This window comes from Xiphophorus couchianus, chromosome 3 (genome assembly GCF_001444195.1).
Source record: "Xiphophorus couchianus chromosome 3, X_couchianus-1.0, whole genome shotgun sequence".
NCBI lineage: Eukaryota > Metazoa > Chordata > Actinopteri > Cyprinodontiformes > Poeciliidae > Xiphophorus > Xiphophorus couchianus.
In genome coordinates this window covers 20,670,770-20,694,726 of record NC_040230.1, presented here as the reverse complement: position 1 = coordinate 20,694,726, position 23,957 = coordinate 20,670,770, and the positions used below count along the sequence as shown (strand labels likewise).

The window sequence follows — 23,957 nt, the reverse complement described above, 5'->3', positions numbered from 1 at the left end:
TAAAAGCCTCACCTCTGTAGAAATATCTGGAATTCATATTCTCACATTTATTTTCATTAACAAATGAACTGGGAGCTCTTAAAGTATAACATTTTATTATGATAAATGTATGTAAACACTGTTTTACTACCTATGAATTTTAGCGATGCTTATACTTTTGTTTACTTAAATTAACTACAAGTAGATATAGTTTATGTAATCTTTTTTTCCAGTGTCAGAAAACGTTTTTTTCTTTTCTTGTAAGTTTTTACATATTTTTCTCTTCTTGCATAACATAAACTCATACTGGAATGAAATGCTCTGTGTATTTGCATTAGAAATTTTACCATTCGCTTCATGCCCATCCCAATCATCGATGCCTCGCAGGCCCTGAAGGCCAGCCCTGAGAAAACAGAGGATGCCTTGCTAAAGGTACAGTACAGGTTACTTAAATTCTTCTTTTTTTCCTACCTCATTAAAACAAATCTGTAAAATCGACAAAACACCGACTCTATTTTAGATTTTCATGACCAGTGTTTATTAATCAGACATTTACTGTTTTTTTGTTTTTTCTTCGCAGATTGAGACGTATTTATACAGGAATCATGAAACCAGAAAGTACCTCCAGGAGCAGGCCTATCGCCTTCAGCAGGGCATCGTAACCACAACCACTCAGCAGGTGAGTGAGCACAAATAGACAAAGACAAGGAACTACACTGTGCACTGTTTTAAGTTTTTTTTTTTGTAATTCCACAATGATGCCATAGATCGATTTTTAAAAAGTTTTGGACCTTCATTGGTTTCTGTTCTGAACATTTTGTCTTAAATGGGGATGTGACTGTTTGTTAAATGCAAATACAGTAAACGACCAACCGTCATGGTCTTGTTTTCCAGATGATAGACCGAATTTGTGTCAAAGTCCAAGACCATTTGAACTCACTAAAGAACTCCGAGGCTGACGCCATCTTGGAAGACGTCAGATCTGCGGAAAATCTCATCAAAGATGCAAGAAACTCTAAAACGGTGAGGAAACATGTAATAATTTCAGCTGCACACTTAGTGTTTTGGGGTTTTTTTGTCTTTTACTTTCTATAAAAAATACTTTACATAAGCAGTAGCTTATTCAAATGACTCTAATTTTAAGGTGTAACTCTAATGTGATTCAGCACATTAGATCACTGCAGCTTATCTTAAGAATGAATGAACATGTTTGTGGCGCTACTGTGAATACTGACTTCTCTGCGTGATCCTAGCTGCTCCGTAACCTTTACCACCTCGGATCAGCATCCAGAGAGGAGCTGAACAGTTCATCAGCAGGTCCCATCCAGGAGAAACTGGAGTCCATGGCTGGAGAGGTCACCACCGTCATGGATCAGCAACTCCAGGTGGGATGTTTGGGCTAAGCATCTGGGGGAAAAAAATATTTATAACCATTGGAAACTAAATAAAATTGGCATGATCATTTTGTGATGTGGTTGGGGCTTTCAGTCTCTGCTAGAGTCCATGATGGACACTGCGGAGTCTCTGTGTCCACATGTGATGAAGAGGGGAAATCTTCGTCCAGAGTTGATGAAGGCAAGCTCAACTAAGATGGTTGTACCTAAATGCTTCGTCACTCAAACCCTCCTGGAGCAGTCTGGGGTGGATATTATCAACAAGATCAGGTCTGTATCTCCACTACACTGGCTTTGAATGCTTTTTTTTATCTTTATATTGACTTTTTACCTTCTCACATCTTCTGAAATTACTCAGTGAAGTGAAACTGAGTCTGGCCTCCTTTCTGTCGGATCGCATCGTTGATGAGATCTTAGAGGCTCTCTCCACATCACAACTCACACTGGTAAGAAGACACCAGTTTACTTCATTTTGCCACAGCTGGAGGAATATATCAAAATAAAACAAATCCAGAGTCAAATTGATGAGATTCTTAAGTTAACACCTCATGTTTGCTACTATTATTCATGCTCAGGAAAGCCGAACCCTGCCTACAGTCTCTCTCTGGTTTTTCTCCTAACTGGTCTCATCAGGCAGACCATCTTGTGCAACGAGGACGCCGCTTGGTGCAGCAGGAGTCTATGGATCTGGACGTGCCTGAGGAGAAAATTCCTAAACGGGCATCGGCTGAGATACTAGAGGCAGAAAGGCTTGAGGATCTGGAAACATGCATGGTAGGTGACCACATTGTTTTTTGTGGGTAAACCAGTCCACTGGACACAGAGGATTTTATTAAATCCACTTTTTTTCTTTGTACCATTTATTGTAATTTTTTTTATTATTATTAATTGAGGTTCCCTTTCACATCTTTGTGCAAATAATTTGTTTTATATTGTGTAAAGTTTTAAAATGTCAGTGTACCTCTCTCAACACATTTTTATTCTATACTTCGGCTTTATTACTACCTTGATCGTTTTTTCCTCTGAAGTGTTTTTTTTTTGTAATATATTTCAGGAAGTGATCTGACTTTTAGCTTGAGTCGTTTTTATCGTTTTTATTTTATCTAATTTACTTTGGTGGCATTTTAATTTGTGAAACTATTTGAATGACTTCACAGGGAAGCCTTAGTGCAGCACAGTCTCCTGTCATCTGTCGTTTTTCTATAGTACTTGTGCCCATAAGTATATTCACCCCTGCTCTTGATCCAGTTTCTTCCTCTTCTTCCACTTCTCTTGCTGCATGAGTTTTTCATTTTCCTCCTTAAACCTTATGGTGTATTATTTTCTCTTCAATCTTCTCTTCTGTTCCTTCCTGCCCTTTCTACCTTTGCTCCTTGGAGATTCTGTGCTGCACCAGCGTAAGTAACGCAGGACTGCCCCTCTCTACACTCCTTTCTCTCCTGTTTTTGTCTTACTTTGTTTTTCACCTCTCTTCAATGTGCTTGCTTGCTGGACAGTCCTCTGTGGCTTCTAAGCTGCTCTGTGTCATCTGCTTAAAACTCTGTACAGAAAATGCACTTTATTTGACTAACGGTAATTTGTTCTTCTTATCATCTTGTTGAATAATAGATTTCATAAACCTCCGCACTATTTTTTTTGTCACACTGCTCTGTTCCTCTTCATGAAGTGCACCGTTTGTCGCTGTCACTATGTGAATGTGGGTCAGAATCATAATGGGATGCATTAAGAAGTCACTATGAACAGAGAGCATGTTATGATCCAGAGATATATCCCAGTTCAGTCACTTAATACTCCAATATTATCCAGTTCTTAGTGTTTTAAGATTTACACACTGTGAAATTACAGTCTTTTGTTGGTATTTTTGAAGTTATGCGTTTTTATAATAATCACCTGCAAAACTGCTCAGGTTTTTGGGAGGAATGTTTTACAAATATTATGATATTCTGACCTCTATCAGTTGTACAAATAAAAGACAGAATGTTGCAACACACTGCCATGCAGTCTACAAAGAAAATGAAAGTTCATGATGATGTTTGCAGCTCTGTGTTTTGATGGATGAGAATACATGCTTTTATTGTTTTTGATTTATTTTTAATTTGCACAAACTTAGTGAGCTTAATGGACTTCCACATGCATTGTACTATAAATGCTTGCTTGTTAAAAACCACAAAGGTTTTTTCCTGCTGTTGAGATGTATGACTAATTTCTGCTGTTCTCTTCAGATGACTCCTAAGTCAAAAAGGAAAAGCATTCACAGCAGAATGCTGCGGCCTGTGTCTCGTGCCTTTGGTAAGTTGTTTCGTTCTTAATTTAACTTTAATGTATCAATAAAATGTTTTGAAATAAGCTTAGACACAGTGCTGGTGCTGTCAATAGCTATAAATCCCATATAGCTTGTAATGTGTTGTTTGCTAAGGGACTTTCAACTAAATGCTATATTTTAGCATTTCATTTAGATTTGATCCACAATACATTTATAGCTCCATCCATCTTATTTTCAAATTTTATTTAAGTTGTTCCCTTGTATGATAATTTCAGCCTGAAGCAAAGTTCAGATAAATCAAAAAGCACAAAATTAATGAGATCAATATCTTTAATGAGCTTATTTTAACTTCTGAGCAGTTAAGTTGCTCCTGAGTGTTTTATTAGTAACAATTGTTTGGTGTATGAGCTTATTAAAGTTAATGGAATGACAAATGTGTTTAAGAATCTTATCAAAATTAAAACCTGCAGAGATGGAGTTTGATCTCGATAAGGCCCTGGAGGATGTTCCCATCTACATGGATGACGCCTCCACTTCGTCCCAAACTCCTCCCACTCCATCTGTAGGTGGGCCCAAAGCGGAGCAGCGTCCGACCGGAGCGATCGCAGAGCTGCCGTCTGAGGAAGAGAAGAAACTGCAGCATTTCACCAAACTACGACCACGAAGGAACAAAAAGATGCATTCTAGTAAAGTAGCTGTAAGTAAAACATTGCTTCTCTTTTACGACTTAAATACTAGTCAAAAGTTATTAAGTCATTGTCAATAATTTTAAGTTGTTGGCCTTGCAAGTGCTGAAATAAACAGGTAAGAGTAGATCATTGATATTGGATTTTTCTTCTTTTTGCTTTTTGTCTTTCAGCAAATTAACAGCACTCCATCTCAAGATGGCGGCGAACAAAATGGTCTGATGGGCAGAGTGGATGAAGGAGTGGATGAGTTTTTTTCCAAGAAAGTCACAAAGATGGATTCAAAGTGAGAAACTACTGAAAAAAATGACAAAATAGTTCAGATAAACGCATTTCCATTTTGTTAAACATGAACATATTCTAATATTGTATTTGATCATCTGTTTAGTTTTGACTTTAACATTCTATGCTTCCTCTACTGCCTCTTTTAAGACGGTCTTCGAAGAGCTCAGAATCTCAAGATGGAGAAAAGAAGAAGAGTAAAGGAGGATTTCTGAATCTCATCAAGCGATCCTCCAAATCCGATAAGTCTGATAAATCTGACAAATCAGATAAGTCAGAGAAAGGTCAAGCAGCTCTAACATCCTGTGGTGCGCCCGCAGCCTCTGCTGCAGCCTCAGCGATCCCAGAGGAGCCCTCCTCTCCAAAGGTGGCAGTCAGGAGCTCACCTCCTGAACCAAAGTCAAGGTATGGCTAACACCTGATCACACGTAACGTGTGCCTCAGTTTCAACTCCTCTAACTGTGTCTGTCTCCAATCCAGAGACTCCTCCACCCGCTCACAGCCCACAGACTACAGCAGCAGCTCAGACCGGTCCGAAGAACTGAGGACTCCGGACTCCATAGATGAACCCTGGGAGGGTTCAGACGGCAGGGGAAGTCCTCAAGGTGGGAAGAGGTACACTGGAGTGCAGATGATGGGAAGTGGCCTCTTGGCAGAGATGAAAGCAAAACATGAGAGGAGAGCATACAAGGTGAGCAACGTCAGGTGGAGCAAAACTCTTGTGGTAGTTTAGAGAATAATAAAACCATCCATCCACTTTCTACAAGGAATTTTCCCTTTCTTTATTTTTTCTGTGCACACTAGAGAACATATAAGTAATTAGAAATCTGAGTCTGGAAAACTATGACCTCAGTATTGTTTTATACTGAGGTCATAAACAATACTGTTTGTTTATGACACTCTTGACTTCAACCAGAACTTTTGCATAAAATGACTGTCTAATCCAATTGTTGTTGGCAAAGTTACACTAATTGTATATTTTTCTTTGACTCTATATTTGGGCAGGACATTTTTTCCTCCTGATGATTTATTTTTTCTCAGCAAGTCATCCCAATGTAATTCCCTGCATGTGCTTCATATTTGCAACATTATTATTTTTATACTGTAGATAAATAGTCAAAGAGCTGCTCCAACCCTCTGCTTGTTCTAGCAGGTTTCTAGGTGTGTGTGCAGGTGAAATGGATAGCACTGTTTTCTGAAAGAAGGTCAAAGAGAGCAGGAGCTGCATCGTCTGTGTTTCACTACGCCGGTCATTTATCCTCTGAGATGTAGCTGTAAATTTGTGTTCTTTTAGAAAACTGCATTAAAGAGGAATATCTACATCTGTTTGTAACAGGCAGTGATTCCATATTTTGTCTTTGTGTGTCTTGTAGTCTTCCAGCCCTGACAGGCCTGACAGCAATGCAGCAGGTAAGCTATAAGGAGAAATTTATGATTAAAAATTAGCAAAGAAAACATTTGCTGTAGATCAAAGCATCCTCATGTCAGAATGGCCCAGTCAGCCCTGTGGGAAGACTTGAAAAGTTTTCAGTTCTTACAGCAGACAGTCTGACTGAAAGTTTTAATGTTTTAATGACCGTACAATGGAATGATTTACGAATGCTGAATACAAATGCACACCACACATTTTGAGTTTTGTAAATCCTTTTCAAATTAGGCTTTTTATTCTCCTTCATAATTTTGTGCCACGTTGTAATACAATACATTAAAGTTTGGTTTGTATTGGGATAAAATGCGGCAACATTCAGGAAATACTTTTGCAAGGCAATGTGCTTAGATGGTTTTTGGTGGTGATTTCAAAGAGTTACTATTTTATCCTTTTTCTTTTTCTTGTTTTTGTTTTAAATTTGTTGACAGCCAAGTCCCAGTCCTCAACTACTGAAAGCAAGACTTCCAGTTGTCCCACTAACAAAGCCAATGCTGCTGCTGCAGAAAAGTCCTCACCCCATAGTGAAGCCAAGTCTGAACCTTCTGCTCGTCCCAGAGCTACGTCTTCCTCAACTTCCCCTGCAGGACCAGTAAACCCTAAGCCACCAGTGCCACAAGGAGCAAAGCCAGCCCTGGCTGCACGGCCCACCATCCCCCAGAAGCCGAGGGCCAACAGCAGCAGGAGCATAGGTATGATACACAGTCTGCACAAGCTGTCTGCAGCCTTGCCAGGCTTTTTGAATCACTTTAAAAACAGACAAATTTTACAAAGGTATGTTTCATGCCTGTTTTTTCACATAGATGAGAGTTCAGCTTCCCCCATCGGCAGCGGCCATGTATCTCCCAAAATTCTGCCCTCCACCCTAAAAAGGACAATGTCAGAAAAAGACAAGGAGCCCATTCTGCAGACCGGAGTTTCCACCAATAAAAGCTCTCAGGAAGGTGAGTCGCAAAATCAGCTGAAACTTTCAGTTTCAAATACTAAATAATCTTAGCAGCCTCTTCTGAACAGTTTTAACTGTGTTAATCTAACAGAGTTAGTTCCCCTGTGACCTCATGCTGCTGCCCTGTGTCTAGCAAGTGACCAATGTGACTGGCAGATTCTGATTAAAACTGTATTTTATCTGTTACGCATCATAAATCAGCAAAGTATTTTTTTTTTACTGTTTTTTTTTTTGTATCGAGCAATACTTAAAATCAGTTTTTACAGACCGTTGAACCTTGCATTTAAAAGTAAGAAAAAGAACCCTTGCAAAAATAATTGGCTAACTTTAAATCTTGAAGCCTAATTATGTAGTGTTATAACATTTTGTTGTTTCACTTGTTAACTAAAATCTAAAAGGTTTTTTTCGTGAATAAAAGCTTTCATGAACATGAAGCAGATCATGTACTGAGGTACACACAGTAGTTGACAGTTCCCTTTGTTGGAAAAATCAGATCACTGTAAGATTTCAATTACTGTATTTATTTGATTAATGAAGACCGACATTAAAGAAAGGTGTGTTTGGGTTCCTAGAAATCAACCACAGTGACAGGAAGAAACATCAAATTTCGATCCCTGACTTTTTCTCCCATTTTCTGCTCTTGTCTTTTATTAAAGAATAGCGTTGAATTTATAAAATGGTAAATCGATCTTCGGAGAATAGGTCATAGAAATATGGCAAAATATCCATTTAAATTTATGGGATTTTGGCTTATTTTTCTTTTCTTTTCCATTTGTTCCAGTTACATTATTAATGTTATTTTATTGTGTCTGTTGTTTTCAGTGAAGTCGGCATCAGATGCTGCTCAGAGATCCAGCCCTCACTGCACCAACACTGATGACCCAGGCTCCTGTGCAAACACAGACAAAAGCAAAGCAACCAGAAAGAAGTCCTCGGACTCGGGGGAAGAGGCAGATAAGGACTTTATACTAATATGAGCCACTCACCAAGTCTCAGGCTCCTTTATATAAAACTGACTCCAAGGGAACACATCTCCCATGGTTTATTTTTACAATATGGTACATACCTGCAGGTCCAGTTTGACCACAAAGTACAAGTCAGACCTGGTAGGCATGAGCTGTGCTCTAGAAGCAGAAACACAGTTTTGACCTTAATGCATGACCGATATGACCGCAGTGGATGCAATACGCCTCCAAAGAAAAAAACCAAAACTGTGCTTCATCTCATGAGAGCTTCCTTGATCCAAACAGTATTTTTCTCCAGATGTGCTGTCAACTTTACTCATCCTCACTTTTCTTACTAACTCTTCAGGGTCTGAGAAGATGAATCATCAGGGTCTGGTCCTACTCACTTAGACCGTAAATAATAAATCATGAAGTGTAGTTAAAGTTTGAAATCTCTAAAAAATAAAGCAGGGTGCTTTGAGAGAGTGTGATTATAACTAACTACTATTTTCTACTGCTTGCTGCGACAGCTTGACACCCAGGGACCAAACACAAGAATAACCGCCACATACCACTTCACTGTACTTGAAGCCAAACCATATTAGCAAATCAGGACCGTTTCTGATATATTTTTGATGGATTTTATAACACTCTGTTTTCTGTATGTGCTACTAAATAGGATTCAAAGTGACTGAAAATGTTATGCAATTTCCTTTTTTTATTATTTACAGGAATAAGCAGGTTTCAGCTGAGTGTCTCAGCAAAGACATAGATCAGAGATGTGTGGTTTACTTTATAAGTGGAACAGCTGCAGACTGATGCACACTAAGCAACAGTGTGTATTACTCCATGTGAAAGCTGGAGTGGCCATATGATGTGTTACTGCTTTGAGAGGACTGTGGTACACTTTGTCTTTACTGATAATCAGTATGGCTTCAGAACTGTTAAAAAATTGATCTTTTATATTCAAACACTGTGGAAAACATTTTTTTTTTTTTAATCTGGGAGAGGAACTTTGGGAATATATTTAAAGTGCAATAGAGAGCTATGTTTGGTTCTTTCTGGAGCATATCTGTAGTATAATTTCTTAAAAGAAGTTTTGAACTTTGTTTTTTGTTGTTATTTTTGTAAATAAATAACATTGAGAATTTGAATTGCTCCTAGAAAAACTTGAATCCCATTCATTAAGACTATGCTAGTGTTCTACATGTCCAGTGACGACAAGGAACTTACTGTAAAATAGGCCTGTTACATAAAGAAATCTCAATAGATAAAGACAGTTCGAGACAGTCTTAGTTCTTTGTGTAAAAGCAAAACACTGAAGGAACTCCAGCACACAAGTTTTTCGTAAAAGTCTGCCTCATTTTGCTTCATTAGATTAGCAATTTGAAAATGTTCTTAATTCTCCTTTATGCCTAAGAATTGAGAAATGCACAGAATAAAGGCGGCAATCGTACTGCTCGTTTAAAAAACAATAATGCACTGTGTGGGGTGAAAGTGAATTGTCGGTGGGTGTATATTAATTGTGTGCCATCAGTTTGGCCGTCAGGCCGATTCTCCTGTTTTGGTTTTAAGACGACACACCTGTTTCACACTGCTGTAGAGTTTGACTAATTCTGAAAATGAATTTGTGTAATAAAAAAAACTCTAGCGTAAATGAATGATAAATAACAGTGCACAGTTTACAATTGAAATATTTGATTGTTTTCTCAAATATTTCCATGCCATACAAACAGTATGGGATGATCATTATATTTCTGTTCTGCTATGTCATGATTGTGTTGGCTTAATTCTCAATTTTCTGTGACTATTGTGAATAAATAGAAACAAACAAGAAAACATAATTGTTGCTGGGATAAAAAAAAACATAGATTAATGAAATACAATGCCAGATTTCCAGGGCACATGGCTGTATTTTTATTTTTTCTGTGTCTGCATTTGTGCGCATTCTGCCACTGTGTGAATGCATTTGCATGCAGCAAAGTGTACAGGGCTCCTAAATATGCAGCCTGAATCAGATTTTAATCACTGTCCATATCTGGGTAAATCTGGAAAATTGACAGAAAAGTTTGATAAAATCCAAAATTTCAGAAAACAATGACTTTATCAGAGCTGCAATTTTTGATTTATCAAATTAAAACTTACATTTTATTTAATTGAATGTTTTATTTTTTCGATTACTGCCAGAAACCAAGTCCAGTTTAAAACCTGACAAAAAGACTAGAAACAGGCTCCAGAGTCTAAATCCTGCTTCATATCTAAATATCAAGAAAGTTTCTTTCATTCCTATTTGTTTTCCTTGAAAATTTGCAAAAGAAGAATAAAGAAAATGTTATCCCAGAACACAAATTTTGCTTTAAATGATCAAGTTTCATTAGTAAGAGTCAGATTTGTTTGTGCAGCCCTTTTTGTTTTCACTTTTAAAAGATCCAGATTGAAGTCGGGGCCAGAGCTCTGATTAGTGCACCTTTCCCACAATGTGGTGTCTAATGATGTCCTTTTACGGCGTTACGGGGGGGCTTTCCTTTTCTTGTCACTCTTCACGGTTTACAGATATTATTTCTAGTGTATATAGTCAATCTGCCCTGGATGTACATGACTACAGAATCATCCTTTTTTGTCTCTGAAGTGTCTCTGGACACCAAAAATGACAGGATGCTTCTACATTGCATGTTGTTTAAATTTTAATGCACTCATATGTGTCTGTGTGCAGTTGCCATTTCTGAGTTTTTCTTTTTGCCGTAGCAGCAGCAGCAGCACAATGCAGCAGAGTTTCTGTTGCATTGTGATGGAGACTGAAAATAAGTTGAGAATTATTCAACAACATGAGCATCTGGTTCTTTCTGTTGCTGTTCAGTGTACAAACATGCCAGTACTCAATAGCATTCGGTCTAGACGTGCCAGTCTGTATGTGACTGCATGATGTGGCTGTGAGTTTTTCTGTATGTACATATGTGCTTTCTTGCATATAGGGCCCGTGTGTTTGTGTGTGTAACATAAGCTCATGTAACACATTCACACGCCTATGTGAAAACATGAAATCCTACGTTGTTTTTGTACTAAGTGCACTACTATACTAGGGATCTGTTTGTAACTTATTTGAAATAAAATAAAACAACTGAAGGCTGATGTTCTTTGTCGATTTTTATGTTTGTTGTCACTTTGAATGTGTTTTAGAAAATGAAACAAACTTTACCTGGGGCTACATGATAGAAATTGAATGTTTGGTCATCTGTTTAATTAAATTGTTTCTTATTCTGTCATGACTTGGCATGTTTTAATCATCCTTGTGTTGGGAGTTTTTATGCAACTATTAATACTGATTAAAATTATTTTACATTCTGCTTCATGTTTTCATTGGTCTCATTTGGTACATTTCCAGTCAGCCTCTTAGAACTTACTTTGCTTTGCAGTGTAACAAAACATCCACTAGATGGCGCATATGTTTTGTACTGTAAAATCCGACATTAACAGACTGACTTACTGACATACAGAAGAAGGAGGTGTGGTTTTTAGTTGAGAGAGCATATGTCAAGCAAGCAGACGGCTGAGGAGTGCACAGTTCATCTCTTCAGACGTCCTTGTTTTTACGTGTAAAAGTTTTAAGTTTGCGTTTCTTTGGAAAGATGGAGAGTTCTTTTGACAACCTTGATGCAGCAGGTTTCTTGGAAATCTGGCAACACTTTGATGCAGATGGTGAGGACATTTCATGTCATCTTGCTATTCTTTAATATGAACCGGTTTCAGATTTGATAATTTTGTTGGGCTTGCATTATTGGACCTCAGATGGTTTATTTGTATCATGGATATAGAGGCAACTGTGATGTTACAAATAAGTATGCACTGAACAAGTAAGAGAATAAGTAGTTTTTTTTATGGGTTATTATTGGAAAATCTTTTATGAATCTACTTTTTATACACACAAAAAAAATAACCTGCTACATATTCCAACTGTTTGATTTTTACTCTTGTTTTTGTAGATAATGGCTACATTGAGGGCAAAGAGCTGGATGAGTTTTTCCGGCACATGATGAAAAGATTGGGGCCACAGGTGAGTGAATATTTTATTTGCAGAAATGTGCCACTAATTTATAAATAGACTTTCACAGATAGTTAGCAACAATTTGTGGCATCATCTGCATGTGTTTCTAATTGTACAACCTGAAAGCAACAGCAGTGTGGTGCAGTTAATTGTATTTGAAGTTGTCATTTCGTCCTTTTCCCTATTTGAAAGGTTAATAGGTTCACATCTTTATGGAGCACTCTGCTGTCTGGGTAGCCAAAGATGTTTGGAGCCGTCTGAATAGGCAAGGTCTCTGTAGTGATGCTGGACAGTACATTTAAAAACATCTGGAAACTATCGGAGAACAATCTAAGTCGATACAGTTCCAAACAGAGATGGAGAAAAAGAGCCTGTTGACCATGTTCACTAATGGCACATCATGTTTGCAGAGCAAAGTTAAATGTGGTTAAGCCGAGTAATGGCCAAGCCCTTTTCCTGCCCAGTTTTAATGGAAACTCCAATAAGCATACATCCACTGCCTGTTGTTCTTCAGCGTTCTGAGCAGACTCCCTTGGATACTAATTGGGTTGCACTAAAACAAACAGATTACCACACTTATATTACTCTCTCTTTTCTGATGTTTGCTGTCTGCCACTAATGCCCTCAGGAGGGATGATGTTCAATGGATTTCTGTCAAGCTACAAAGACACTGCACAGCCATCCCATCTGCTCTGTCTGCCGTTTACTGTTGTGCATCATTTTGTTGCCAATTTTTACTGTGGTTTGTTGGCTTTTTTTTTTTTTTTTACTCCAATATAATTAGTTTCTGTTCATTGTACTGTACTGCTGTATAAGTAATTTTGACATTTGATCTGCTGTGAAGTTAACATTTTGTCAGGTTCAATTACACACACACATTTTTGTATAATCAAAAGGATACATGAACAGAAAAAGGGAACAGCTGTGACACCTCTGACGAAGACAGAAACATGTCAGGTATGAAGAGACATAAAATAACTCAGCAACTGTATAACATATAAACACATCAATTTCAGAGATTTACGATTTGAAAAAAGAAAGAAAATGCCTCTTAATTGCAATGTTCTAATTTGGCAAGCCTATGTGTTTTGAAATTTGAAATGGAGTCAGTTTGGATGCAAAAACAGAAAAAAAACAGTAAAATACTGTATTGGGTTACAGTTTTTATCCATTTAACCTGAACACATCAATGACTGTGAATTATTTATATTCTCTTTTGAACCAAGGTTAAAATATAAGGTCATTTATCAAACAACTGTTGCCGTGGCATGACAGGAAATTTGTATCAGGGAATCTAAATGATGTTAAAATCATTCAGTTTAAACAAAATGTGTTCATAATGTTGCAGGTGGTTTGGGGAAGCAGTAAACCACATGATGTTTAACTTTTTTTGTCATATAATTTTACATATGTAGTTGTATTTATCTGAGACTTGTCAGATGTTATTCTTGCCTTTGTTTTCAGTGTCATTCTCTGAGTGACCGTTATAGTGTGTCTCTTGATCTTGATTCGTGATAACTCTGTGGCACCTTATGGTCTGCAGACTGTGTCCTCTGCTCTGCACAAAGTGATCATTCAGGTTTAAGCACCATGGATCAACATGTTTCCATAGTTACAGGAAGGTGACTGGAAATTAGAGTGTACAATTTGGAAAGTTGGTTGCTAAGTAGAATAATTACCTTCCGATGTGACTGGAACCTAAATTGAGATTAGTTTTATAGAATATTTGGAAAAACTCAGACAAACATATAAAAAAACAAAACAAATGTATCTCAGTCTCAAACTGTTTTTTCATATGCCCAATCCGTTTTACACATACTTTTACTCTATCCCCATTTTCTAAGTGTTAGTAGTTTGTTGCTATTTATTTTTGTCTGAAAATGTATAGACAGAGAGTGCTGACCCCTGCAGGTCTGGAGATGTCAGGACACTACTGCTGCTTGATTAGTGGGATGTATTACACCTGAGACGAGAGAGTCACATGGGAACTGAAGTGCTGCTGTCAGTCTTACCTCTTTATCTGCAGCCCTTCACAAAAGAATAGGTCTTTTATTTGCAGATAACCCTCACAGTGACATCCTTTAAAAATGCTACTGACTGATTTCTACATCTCTTGAAGCAAGCAGTCAATTTGGGACAGTTGCTTTGCAGAGAGCCAAATAGTCAATGAAGGATTTCTGCTTTATTGGATATGTCAAACAACTTCTGTTGTTGGATGACATGGTTAGGGTCAAGTGCCATAGACCCTGTTAGTTTGCTTGAGTTCAAAAAGCAGATCTTGAAGGAGGAAAAAGTCTTAGATTAAAGGTGTATCCATGGAAACGATACCAAAAACAAATGTGACTAAGCTGGAGATGTAAACTTGTTTTTTTATGCAGTCTGGTTCTTTATATCTTTATATTATATTCTTTACATTTAAAAATTTTGTGTTGTATTTCCTTCAAAATCAGACTTTATTTACCCTGAGTTTGGTTTGGAGTGAAGCAAAACTAAAAATCATTGATTCATTTTGATTTGCTGTTTTTTTTTTCCACAGGAGAAAGCCACTGAGGAGAGAGTTCAGAGACTGAAGCAGAGGTTTATGTCCGCCTATGATGTGACTGCTGATGGTAAACTACAGATTCAAGAGGTACAATTGCTCATGCCTCATTTATATTAGCCAGAAACCAATTTAAAGATATTTCTAACAGAATGCTGCTTCATTTAAACAAAAATGAATGGTAGCATGGAGGGTTTGGGCACAGGTTTATTGATTTAAGTAGCAGATCTGAAATAGGACCGATTATAATTAGATGATAAAAGACGAATGCTGGCCAGCATTACATTGTCCAAGACGTTGTATATTTCTGACCTTACCTTTTCAAATAATCAAAAGTTTAATAACTGTTTTGCAATGATTTTCTCAGCTCTGTAAGAATGACAGCTGAATCATATCTTATTCCAAGTATGTTATGAACGCTGTTCAGTGTGGCATCTAAGGCTTCAGGCCTGACAATAAATAGGTTGTCTCAACAAAGCCACGTAAGCAGAAACTCTTTGGGACTGGTTGTGATTTGGATGGACTGGAATACCGCATTATATATGTATTATGCATACATTTTAAAGCTGTTTTTAGTTACTCTAAAATGTAATTACTATTAACCTTTGGCCCTCTTTTTGTAACTTCAGCTTCCTCTTCACACTTCTATGTTGTTGTCAAACATGACACATTTAAAAGCTGCTTGCTTTGAGCTTACATCCTCTTTATTCTACAGCAGTATCATCTGTCTTCAGCCCCATTCCTTTTTAATTGACCACCTTACTGTTAAAACCATTTAAAATTAACACCAACATTGTGTAACATATGAAAGAACTGCCATCCAAACCATCTCGTGTTCTCAAAAGCTCCAAAGTGAAAAGAACTCAATTGTTCCTCACTCGGTTTTTTGTGTTACATAAAATACACATTTAATAATTGAATGCTGCTTATTTCAGTTCTCTCTAGTAATTTCTGATATGCTGGAACTGATTCTTACTGGTTTAAGTCACCTTTATTATTTTCACATTGATCCCAGGCTGCAGCCTAGTTAATCAGGATATCTCATAGTGTAAGATATCATGCTCCTCTCCAACGTAATTAAGTGTATTATTTATTTCAGAGGACAGAAACTATTCATTGGGATCACTCCTTTGATGAATTACACCCACAGAACCAAAGGCCTTGGCTTGCTCTAATACTGAAAGAAGAAATCAATATGCATTTTCTATTAGTGGCTTGCTACATGCAGTGATTTATTGTAGTTGAAGCAGGAACGGTGAGCCCAACATGGTACACCCCTGCCTATCTGACTTTTATCTTTATTAAAAAAACGATTCTGAATCCATAACTCACAGCTCCTGCCAAGAATCAGTTCCAACAAGTGCTGTTGTAGCAGTTTCAGGTGTTTAACAGGCTACAAGCTCTATATTTCAAATCTACCTGCACTGATCTTTCTTAGAGGAGCTTGATATGATTGTAAGTTTAAATTAATTTACATTAGAAGTTTTATGTACATGTATTGATTGGTTACATTTATTTCATTTTAACTTATAATGCCAAAGCTCTAATTTTTTAAGCATATTTTTCAGACCCCTACATCTTTACCAAAGGTAGTTTCTGCAAAGACCAGCTGTAATGTGAGGGCATTTAAAAAGGCAATGTAAAATGTAAAAAAAAATAAAGACAAATTAATAATCATTCAAAAACTAAACTAAAATATTTTTTCTTTTTAGAAAACTTTGAAAGAATGGGTATTAATTGGGATACTTTAAGTGTTTTGTCATTTGGTTTTCATGGCATGTTAAATTTTTTCAATGCAAATCAAAATACAAAACATACTAAGAATATTGTCATAAGACCTATTGCATCAGTTATACGAAAAGTTGAGAAATCCTGCTGTTGTAAAAAACGAAGAAAGAAAAATCGTCTAATAAACCCACCGGTAAAATGCCCCAGATTTTACGTTGGATTTAAAGGTTAATGGGTTAATAATTAGGTTCCTCCTCAGCCAACTGGTTAGGAATGATGTGTTCTGGAGCTGAAGCTGTAATGCCACAAGAACTTTGACAAGATGTCATGTAAATGCTAAAAATGTATATCATTTGCAATGTTATTATGGTTTAACAAGCTTATTAAGCGTGGGTGCAGGAGACTCCCTCTTCATTCCCTCAGCAATGAAGCCAATATCTTTCTGCTCTTCAAATAAACTAGTTGTTATTTATATCTTTGTATCACCGTGTTTTTCTTAGTAATTATTTATGGGTGAATTTAAAATGTGTGCATGTAAATGCTCAAATTTCAAGTAGGATTTAGTTTAGCAGGATATGTAGTAAATATTTTATATTTCACCTTCAATTCATTGTGGTTCTGATCCCTGTTTGGGTCAAATGGGTCTAATGAAACAAATCACAACAAAGTGAAATCACTCTTTGCGAAAGCACAATTGATTTGTTTGAAACAAAATCTCACATGCAAGAAATTTTTTTACCCATGGTGGTTGATTTTATATTAGAGTGAGGCGCAAAATGACTGGCACCCTTTGGAAAAATCCTGGGCCGTGACTATGAAATCGCAAACAAAACTGAACCTAACAAAACAAAATGAACTTTAAAGCTAAATCAACCTAATTTGTGTGTAGCATACAGTGTGTTTGTTTTTTCATTTTAATTACAAATTCTAATATCCTCAAATAATGCTTAAAGGCAACTGAAACTTTTACTAATGCTTTCTGGAAAACAAGAAAAGCTACTGGTGTAAACAGGATGTTTAGACCTGAACAACCATTGGTAAGCAACAAACATTCTGTCTTACACAATGTCCTGTTGTTACAGCATTTTCTAACAGACCGTCTTGTGCTGTATGCATCTTTAAATGAAATTGTTTCCACAAGTGAACTCCACTGTTGTCACTTTTCTACTTGATATTCTGTGTGTACAAAGGATTTTGCAGCCTTGAAAGCTTGTTTAATAAGATGTCTTTGCAGATGCATAGAAGTCAAAGAGGAAGTCCACATTTTTATCTGCAAGCCACAAGATCCTGTCAAAGTTGCACGAAGTGCTGGCATGCTTTCAGTGTCTGTTCACTTATGTCAGAAGAAAGAGAAATGAACTACATTCAACCTCTACTGCCCCATAAGTGAAATGTGAAAACTAGCATATCGAGTATAGAAATGTTTAACGATGACCACTCTTGTCAAACTTAGTAAATGTGACTACATTGTGAACAATCCTCATGTTGAGCGGTTTTCAACTCACAGTGATGTAAAGCTGCCATGTGAAGGCATTTTTACCAGCGAAGCTCTTGGAAACCACTTTCTGGTTTTATTTTAGAGCTGCGCTGACATGGTCATCATTTACAAAAACATGAATTGGAGAATAATCAGATTATTAACTTTTTTGATGACCACCTTTTCTGCCTTTAGCTGTCATCTGTTTAGAAAATGATCTTAAATAGTTAATCCATCTACTCCATATAAAGTGTGTAGTAAAGGCCTTGTAGGACATCTCTGCAAAAAACAGCACTGTTGGTGCATTGGTCCTTGTTATGGCTTCATCTTTGTTTGCTTGTGGGGTGCATCATTTATTTCCGTTCTCATTGGAGAGTTTAATCTATTAATGTAAAACTGGCTCAACATGAACTGGAGCGGATCCAGGTCAGCTGGTGCAGAGCTCATTCCACGGTGGGTTTGTAAATCTTCCGTTATGGTGTCCGGCTAAGGAAATCGAGTTGCAGTTTATCTTTTTTAAAGATATGTTTAGCTTTTCCCCCTTCTCAATTACCAGAAGTCTTCGATCCTCGAATATTGTCTATCGTTGTGCTTTAAGGTTTGAAACAGGTAGCAGACATCTTGCATATCAAAAGTTGAATGGCTTCCTTTAAGCTTACGGAGATACAATCACTTGATGCCACTGATGCATGAAACTCGGCTCGGCTCCAGCCTACTTAGATTATCTTATACAACAATCTATTCCTGCCCATTCTTTACGTGCCAACATTTTTCTTTTGCATGTTTCTTTTGCATGTTCCATTTATTCCACGGAATAAAGCACTCAGTATATAAAGTATGCATCGTTTCACTGAGATCTCTGCTTGCTGTCTTGTTTTCTAGCTGGCCAACATGATTTTGCCAGAAGAAGAAAACTTCTTGTTAGTTTTCAGAAGAGAAGCTCCACTGGACAACAGCGTTGATTTCATGAAGGTGAAGATGCACACATTTACATAAACATGAAAAAGATGTTGCTCAATGATGAGGTAGATTACTTTGATAGGTTTCTTGGTCTGGTAACCACATGCTGTTGCATTTGGATGTCAATCTAGCCTTTAGAAACACATTTACTTGAGACATCCATGAAGTTATCTTGCCTAGATCAATGTGAAGTCTCTGTAAAATGACTTTATTCGGTCATGCCTATGATAAATGGTGCTGTTGACCAGAAAAGACAGTACGAGTGCATCACTCCACCTTTGCCTTAAAAGTTATTTCACTTGCTTTATAATATCATCGTGGTCCAGACAGCATACAAAGTTCAACATTTCATCTGTTAATGAAAGTATTGCCACGTAAACCAGCTATTCTTAAAGTGGATACTTGGATTGGATTGAATGGCACGTACATATTGGTCAATGTCTTGAAGAAATTTCTAGATGATTAGAAATTTGCTTTGTAAAAGGTTGAATTCTGAAAAGGGTAAGAATGCATAAAACTGAATTTTTGAATAAATAATCAGTACAGTCTAGCAGGTTTTGACAGTTCATTGACTGCAGACTTGTCATTTTTCAGACTAATGCTAGAATAATTTCTTATTGCTATAAATAACATTTTCTGATTTGTGTTACTGTGTCCGCTGCAGATATGGAGGAAGTATGACATCGACTGCAGCGGCTACATATCAGCCCAGGAGCTGAAGGTCAGACTCATCAAAGACGAGCGTTTGTTTCATTTTTTTTTTTGGATCTTAGATATGATGCAGCTTACTTCAACATTTTCTTAGTAGAACATAAATAGTTGAAAATACAGTACTTACAGCATTTTTGGAAAGGATATTCCCAAAATGGGTAAAGTGGCACAGTTAAAATTATTTCATGTGTGTATAAATGTTTTGTAGGCACATGCTTTAATAGCTGTTGTTGTAAAATAACTTCCGTTTTAGTAGTAATGAATTCCAGGAAGCAATTAGCCGAGGCTAATTGTAGTAATGCTAAAATGTACATTAAATATTTAAGTTGTACACATTTTTAATGTATTGATTATGGAAGGTAAAAAATATGTTTGTTAATGTCGAATAGAAAATACAGCAACGATCTGAGAGTAACTGTAGCTGTTGCCCCTGCAGGGAATCGAGCTCAATGGATGAAAATGTTTTTTCTTTCTGGTTTTTCTTCTCCCAGGCCTTTTTGAAAGATTTATTTCAGCAGCACGACAAAGAAGTGTCCCCTGATAAACTGGAAGAATACACCGACGCAATGGTATAAAAACTCTGCCGCAGTCTCAACACGTAGTCACACTTTATTAAAACTTGACTGATTGTCCAATTCAAAAAGCTATAGAACATTTTTTTTATTCAAAGGAATTATTAATTTTAACACTGTATACCTTTAGGACTTACCAGGCAGTATTTGCTCTGTTTGTTTAGTTAGTGCAATTATTGTTCATCTTTTTGATTGAGCAGATTTTCAGAGATGAGAACAGCTCTCATTTTGCAGAAATATTATTCTACAAACTCAAATGTACATCCTCCTGTAAGAGTTGAATCTTCCTGTTATGGATTACCTTGTATTATAATCAAGAGGGAGATTAAAAACATCAAACTTTTTTTTCTCTTCACAATTACTGTTGGTATAATCAATTTTATTAATTTTGGGGGAGAGCCAACATTTGAAGTTAGTTTTCTGATTTTATACATTCACATTTTGTAAAAGTCTAGAAAACTGAGCAGAGGTGAATTTTCTGTGATTTTGAAAACTAACAAATCCTTTCTTTTCAGATGAAAGTATTTGACAAAAACAAGGACGGCCGTTTGGATCTGAATGATTTAGCCAGGTACATTTCTGCAAAGATTTTGTGCCAGAAGCTGACTACTTAAAGCTTTATAAAACATTTCAATGTCTGTTTTCCTTTTATGATTAATTAAATTAATACTTGGGCTTATGCTGAAGGATCTTGGCTTTGGAAGAGAACTTTCTGCTTCAGTTCCAGATGGATGTAAGTATCTTAGTCTTTTTGAAGGGGCAGTATTATGTATTGTCAGTGCACAAACTGCCATTTTATAGCACAGTCAAAAATGGCATTGACTGTGCAGTGCCATTGCTGAAAAAAACATTTTTTCATTTATTGTAAAAATGCTTTTTATATCAAACTTAAGTTAAAAGAAATTTGACTTCACAATTTAACACCTTGGAATTGAGCCTCTGTTTCTTTAAGAAGCTCTGCCACATAACAACAATATTCCTCTACCAAGGAAAACTATCAGGAATACCATCAAAATGTTTTTGACCAGCGTTTCAGTGAGAAGTAGCTTGTCTGATGAACTCGGCAGATTCCACCAGATGTTTGCTAATTGCTGCTGGCTAGTCTGAAGGAGCAATGTGGAGTAATCACAGGGGAGGTGTGCTCTGAGAAGCAGAAGCTCGGCTCAGAGATTCTGGGATCAGCACTCTGTGGTGTAACCGAATGTTGCCTTTTCAAAGCAACGCTCGGTTTCACCACTCGTTTTCTGAACCCATTACTGCTTGGGCTTGGCCCGTTGCTCCTCTGGCTAACAGGGGAGATTAAAGGATTACTCAAACATGCATGAGAGAATCAAAGCAACACTCCAGGTATGTTTGGATGAGGGAGTGACATCTTCATTTTAAAAAAAGTTTACTTTACTTAATACAGTCCTTTTTAAAAAACCAATATAGAAATAAACCCACCTATCTAGTTTTACCGTCATATTTGTTTGATTAAAGATGTGTTCTAATTTTCTTTTAGGCTTCCAGTAAACTGGAGAGGAAGAGGGACTTTGAGAAGATCTTTGTCCACTATGATGTTGTAAGTCCATTAAGAAACTCTGTGGGAAATTATCTTCTACAAAATCATCACTTTTATGTATTTAGGTTACGCAATAAATAATGAAAGGAAAAATGTAAATGAACATCTTACAGAAGGATGTTTTGTAACATTAAGTACAGCACAGAGAAAATGAATCTACTTTGTTAATTTTGCGTAATAAAACGTAATAAGATAAAACGGCTAAAATGTGATCAAGTCACACCTTGGTTCATTATATCATGTAAAATCAGAACTCTTGAACAAGTTCACGTCTCGATTGTGAAACCAAAATGCCTGAGAACCTTTTCTGCTCATTCACCATTTAATCTTTGAATGAAAAGCTTCAAGGCCACCAGTTTTGTTACTGAACCTGTTGGCTTTGACAGAGACGATGTTCAGAATAGCAGTACCAATGCAATTAATATTAACGCAATGCAGAGTGTGAAAGACTTACATCTTCGTTTTTATGCTTGTATGACCTGATTTATCAAACTCTAGGCAAAGTGTGAATGGACAAAGTCTGATCTGAGTTTAGCTGGAGAACAAGTACTGTGTGCCTGAACCGTTGCCATAAAGAGACAGACATGTTTTCAGGTTTGAGATGTTTCAATTTGTTTAGACCAAGTCTTTTTGGAAAGCTTATTTTCCTAAAAGTTTTTTAAGGTCTTTGAAAACCCGTTTCAATACAACCATAATATTTTTATTACAATGATTCATTTTTTTGTTTTTTTTATAGTTCTGCATGGAAAAATTATACTGAAGTTCTCTGGGATTTTTGGAAAAGCCTAAAATTATATTTTTGCTGCCATATTATTCTGCCACTGTCCCATCTTTCGGTTTCCTTCTATCTGATTATATTCCCTCCCTCTGGTTATCCGTCTCCAGAGTAAGACCGGAGCCTTGGAAGGTCCTGAGGTGGATGGGTTCGTCAAAGACATGATGGGGCTTGTCAGGGTAGGAGTCCTAGTTATTCATTTTCCTCTGTAAAATTTTGTAGAACCATTTTATACTATTTTATTGACATTTTCTAAGACTTTTTCTGATTTGTATGCAAGTATATCACTACATTTTTTGATTCTGTGTCACTTCTCGACAATCTGGGGTCTGCTGTTGAACCTGAATTTCCTCTTAATTTTGAGGGTAAAATGTGATTGACCTCCTGATGAAAAGCTGAAAATAGTAAAACATTTTTCCTCCATTCTTAATCTCTCATTCACTAATCAGCGCTCTACTTCTTGCCTTCTGTCTACTTCAGCCCAACCTGACGGGTCCTGATCTTGACAAACTGCGAGCCGTTATGTTGCGTCACTGCGACGTTAACAAGGATGGGAAGATTCAGAAAAATGAGCTGGCTTTATGTCTGGGAGTGAAACCAACACCTTAGAAAACCCTGTATCACATTCCTCGAATGAAACTGACTGTATGATGTAAGTCTGATAATAATGGAATGTTATCCACATAATCTCGCTAATTTTTCATGCATCAAATTGAACTTAATCCTTAAATAATAGAATGAACTTTATGACAAATTAGACTCTTCATACTGGGTTTCTAAGGTAGCACAAGGCTTTTGTTTGCTGGTGTGAGATGCTTGTAATTGAGGGTAACTTGGTGTGCTGGTCAACAAAGTGAAAGTGTCTCTTTTAAAGTGAAAATTTGCTGAATATAAAGTTCTTTGTTGAGGCTTTTACATTTGCATGTTTCTATAAAAATGTAACGGTATGTTGTGTGGTGTATAATATACAGTAATGAGCTATAAAGAAAATAAACAATAACAAGTGATGGGATATTAATGTTTGCCTGTCTTCTTTCCCTTCAGCATCTACACTGGATATTTATAAAGAAATATATATATATATATATATAAAAAAAAAAAAGATCTTTCAAATGCATTTGCAGCTATGGAAGTGCACAACAAAATGTAATGCAATCAAATCCATTTCAGTAACCAGAAAGAAAAGATGGCAATTTGCATTTAGATATTAATGTGGTAAATATTTTAAATGGATTTAATTGCAGGAGCAACAGAAAATACTGCATGTAATGAAACATTTTGTTTTGAACATTTTCTCAATAACCAAAGGGGGGCCCAGCAGAAAAAGTTTTTTGAACCACTGACTTAAAATAAGTCTTTTTTTATTTATTCAGGTTATCTTTAATAAATCTGAAGGTTTTTTGCTCCACACTGTGGAGAAAACAACTTCACAATGGGGTTTAAATGTTTGGTGACTTTCAAGTGCAGCTGTATGAGATGCCATGTACCAAGTTAGAGAGAAAATTTCAACCTCATAGCTAGAAGTCCTTTCCGTGACTAAAATGAACCTAATGGTGCAGATCTAAAAGCTTTCTTCACCAGACTGAGATGCACTTGGAGTCAAAGCCAACATGGTGTGTGATTTTTATATGGTCTCAATTTATTCATATGTGTATTTCAATTAAACATACCA

The 23,957-nt window shown here is 36.7% G+C and overlaps 2 protein-coding genes across 5 annotated transcripts in view; both read left to right on the top strand.

Moving 5' to 3' along the window:
- LOC114142099 (F-actin-uncapping protein LRRC16A-like) overlaps window positions 1-11,264 on the top strand; it is a 54,454-nt gene extending 43,190 nt beyond the window's left edge. For 2 of the 4 annotated variants that reach the window (XM_028013177.1, XM_028013176.1), the window contains 17 exons: window positions 318-411; window positions 560-658; window positions 874-1,002; window positions 1,233-1,364; window positions 1,468-1,643; window positions 1,732-1,819; window positions 2,007-2,147; window positions 2,753-2,770; window positions 3,596-3,662; window positions 4,107-4,333; window positions 4,496-4,608; window positions 4,755-5,009; window positions 5,085-5,295; window positions 5,978-6,014; window positions 6,462-6,722; window positions 6,834-6,974; window positions 7,799-11,264. In XM_028013177.1, coding sequence (XP_027868978.1) covers window positions 318-411; window positions 560-658; window positions 874-1,002; window positions 1,233-1,364; window positions 1,468-1,643; window positions 1,732-1,819; window positions 2,007-2,147; window positions 2,753-2,770; window positions 3,596-3,662; window positions 4,107-4,333; window positions 4,496-4,608; window positions 4,755-5,009; window positions 5,085-5,295; window positions 5,978-6,014; window positions 6,462-6,722; window positions 6,834-6,974; window positions 7,799-7,953 — 2,344 coding nt within the window. In that variant the 3' untranslated portion in view covers window positions 7,954-11,264. The remainder of the gene's footprint in view (window positions 1-317; window positions 412-559; window positions 659-873; window positions 1,003-1,232; window positions 1,365-1,467; window positions 1,644-1,731; window positions 1,820-2,006; window positions 2,148-2,752; window positions 2,771-3,595; window positions 3,663-4,106; window positions 4,334-4,495; window positions 4,609-4,754; window positions 5,010-5,084; window positions 5,296-5,977; window positions 6,015-6,461; window positions 6,723-6,833; window positions 6,975-7,798) is intronic. The other 2 variants (XM_028013179.1, XM_028013178.1) reach the window with 1 other exon arrangement.
- Window positions 11,265-11,437: 173 nt separating this feature from the next.
- Window positions 11,438-23,297, top strand: LOC114142414 (secretagogin-like). The gene is made up of 11 exons (XM_028013694.1): window positions 11,438-11,616; window positions 11,901-11,971; window positions 14,499-14,591; window positions 18,589-18,678; window positions 19,331-19,387; window positions 19,869-19,946; window positions 20,465-20,520; window positions 20,637-20,682; window positions 21,451-21,510; window positions 22,396-22,464; window positions 22,766-23,297. Exons 1-11 carry the CDS (start codon window positions 11,547-11,549, stop codon window positions 22,892-22,894), a joined length of 819 nt encoding a protein of 272 aa, XP_027869495.1. The 5' UTR covers window positions 11,438-11,546; the 3' UTR covers window positions 22,895-23,297.
- Window positions 23,298-23,957: the final 660 nt, after the last annotated feature.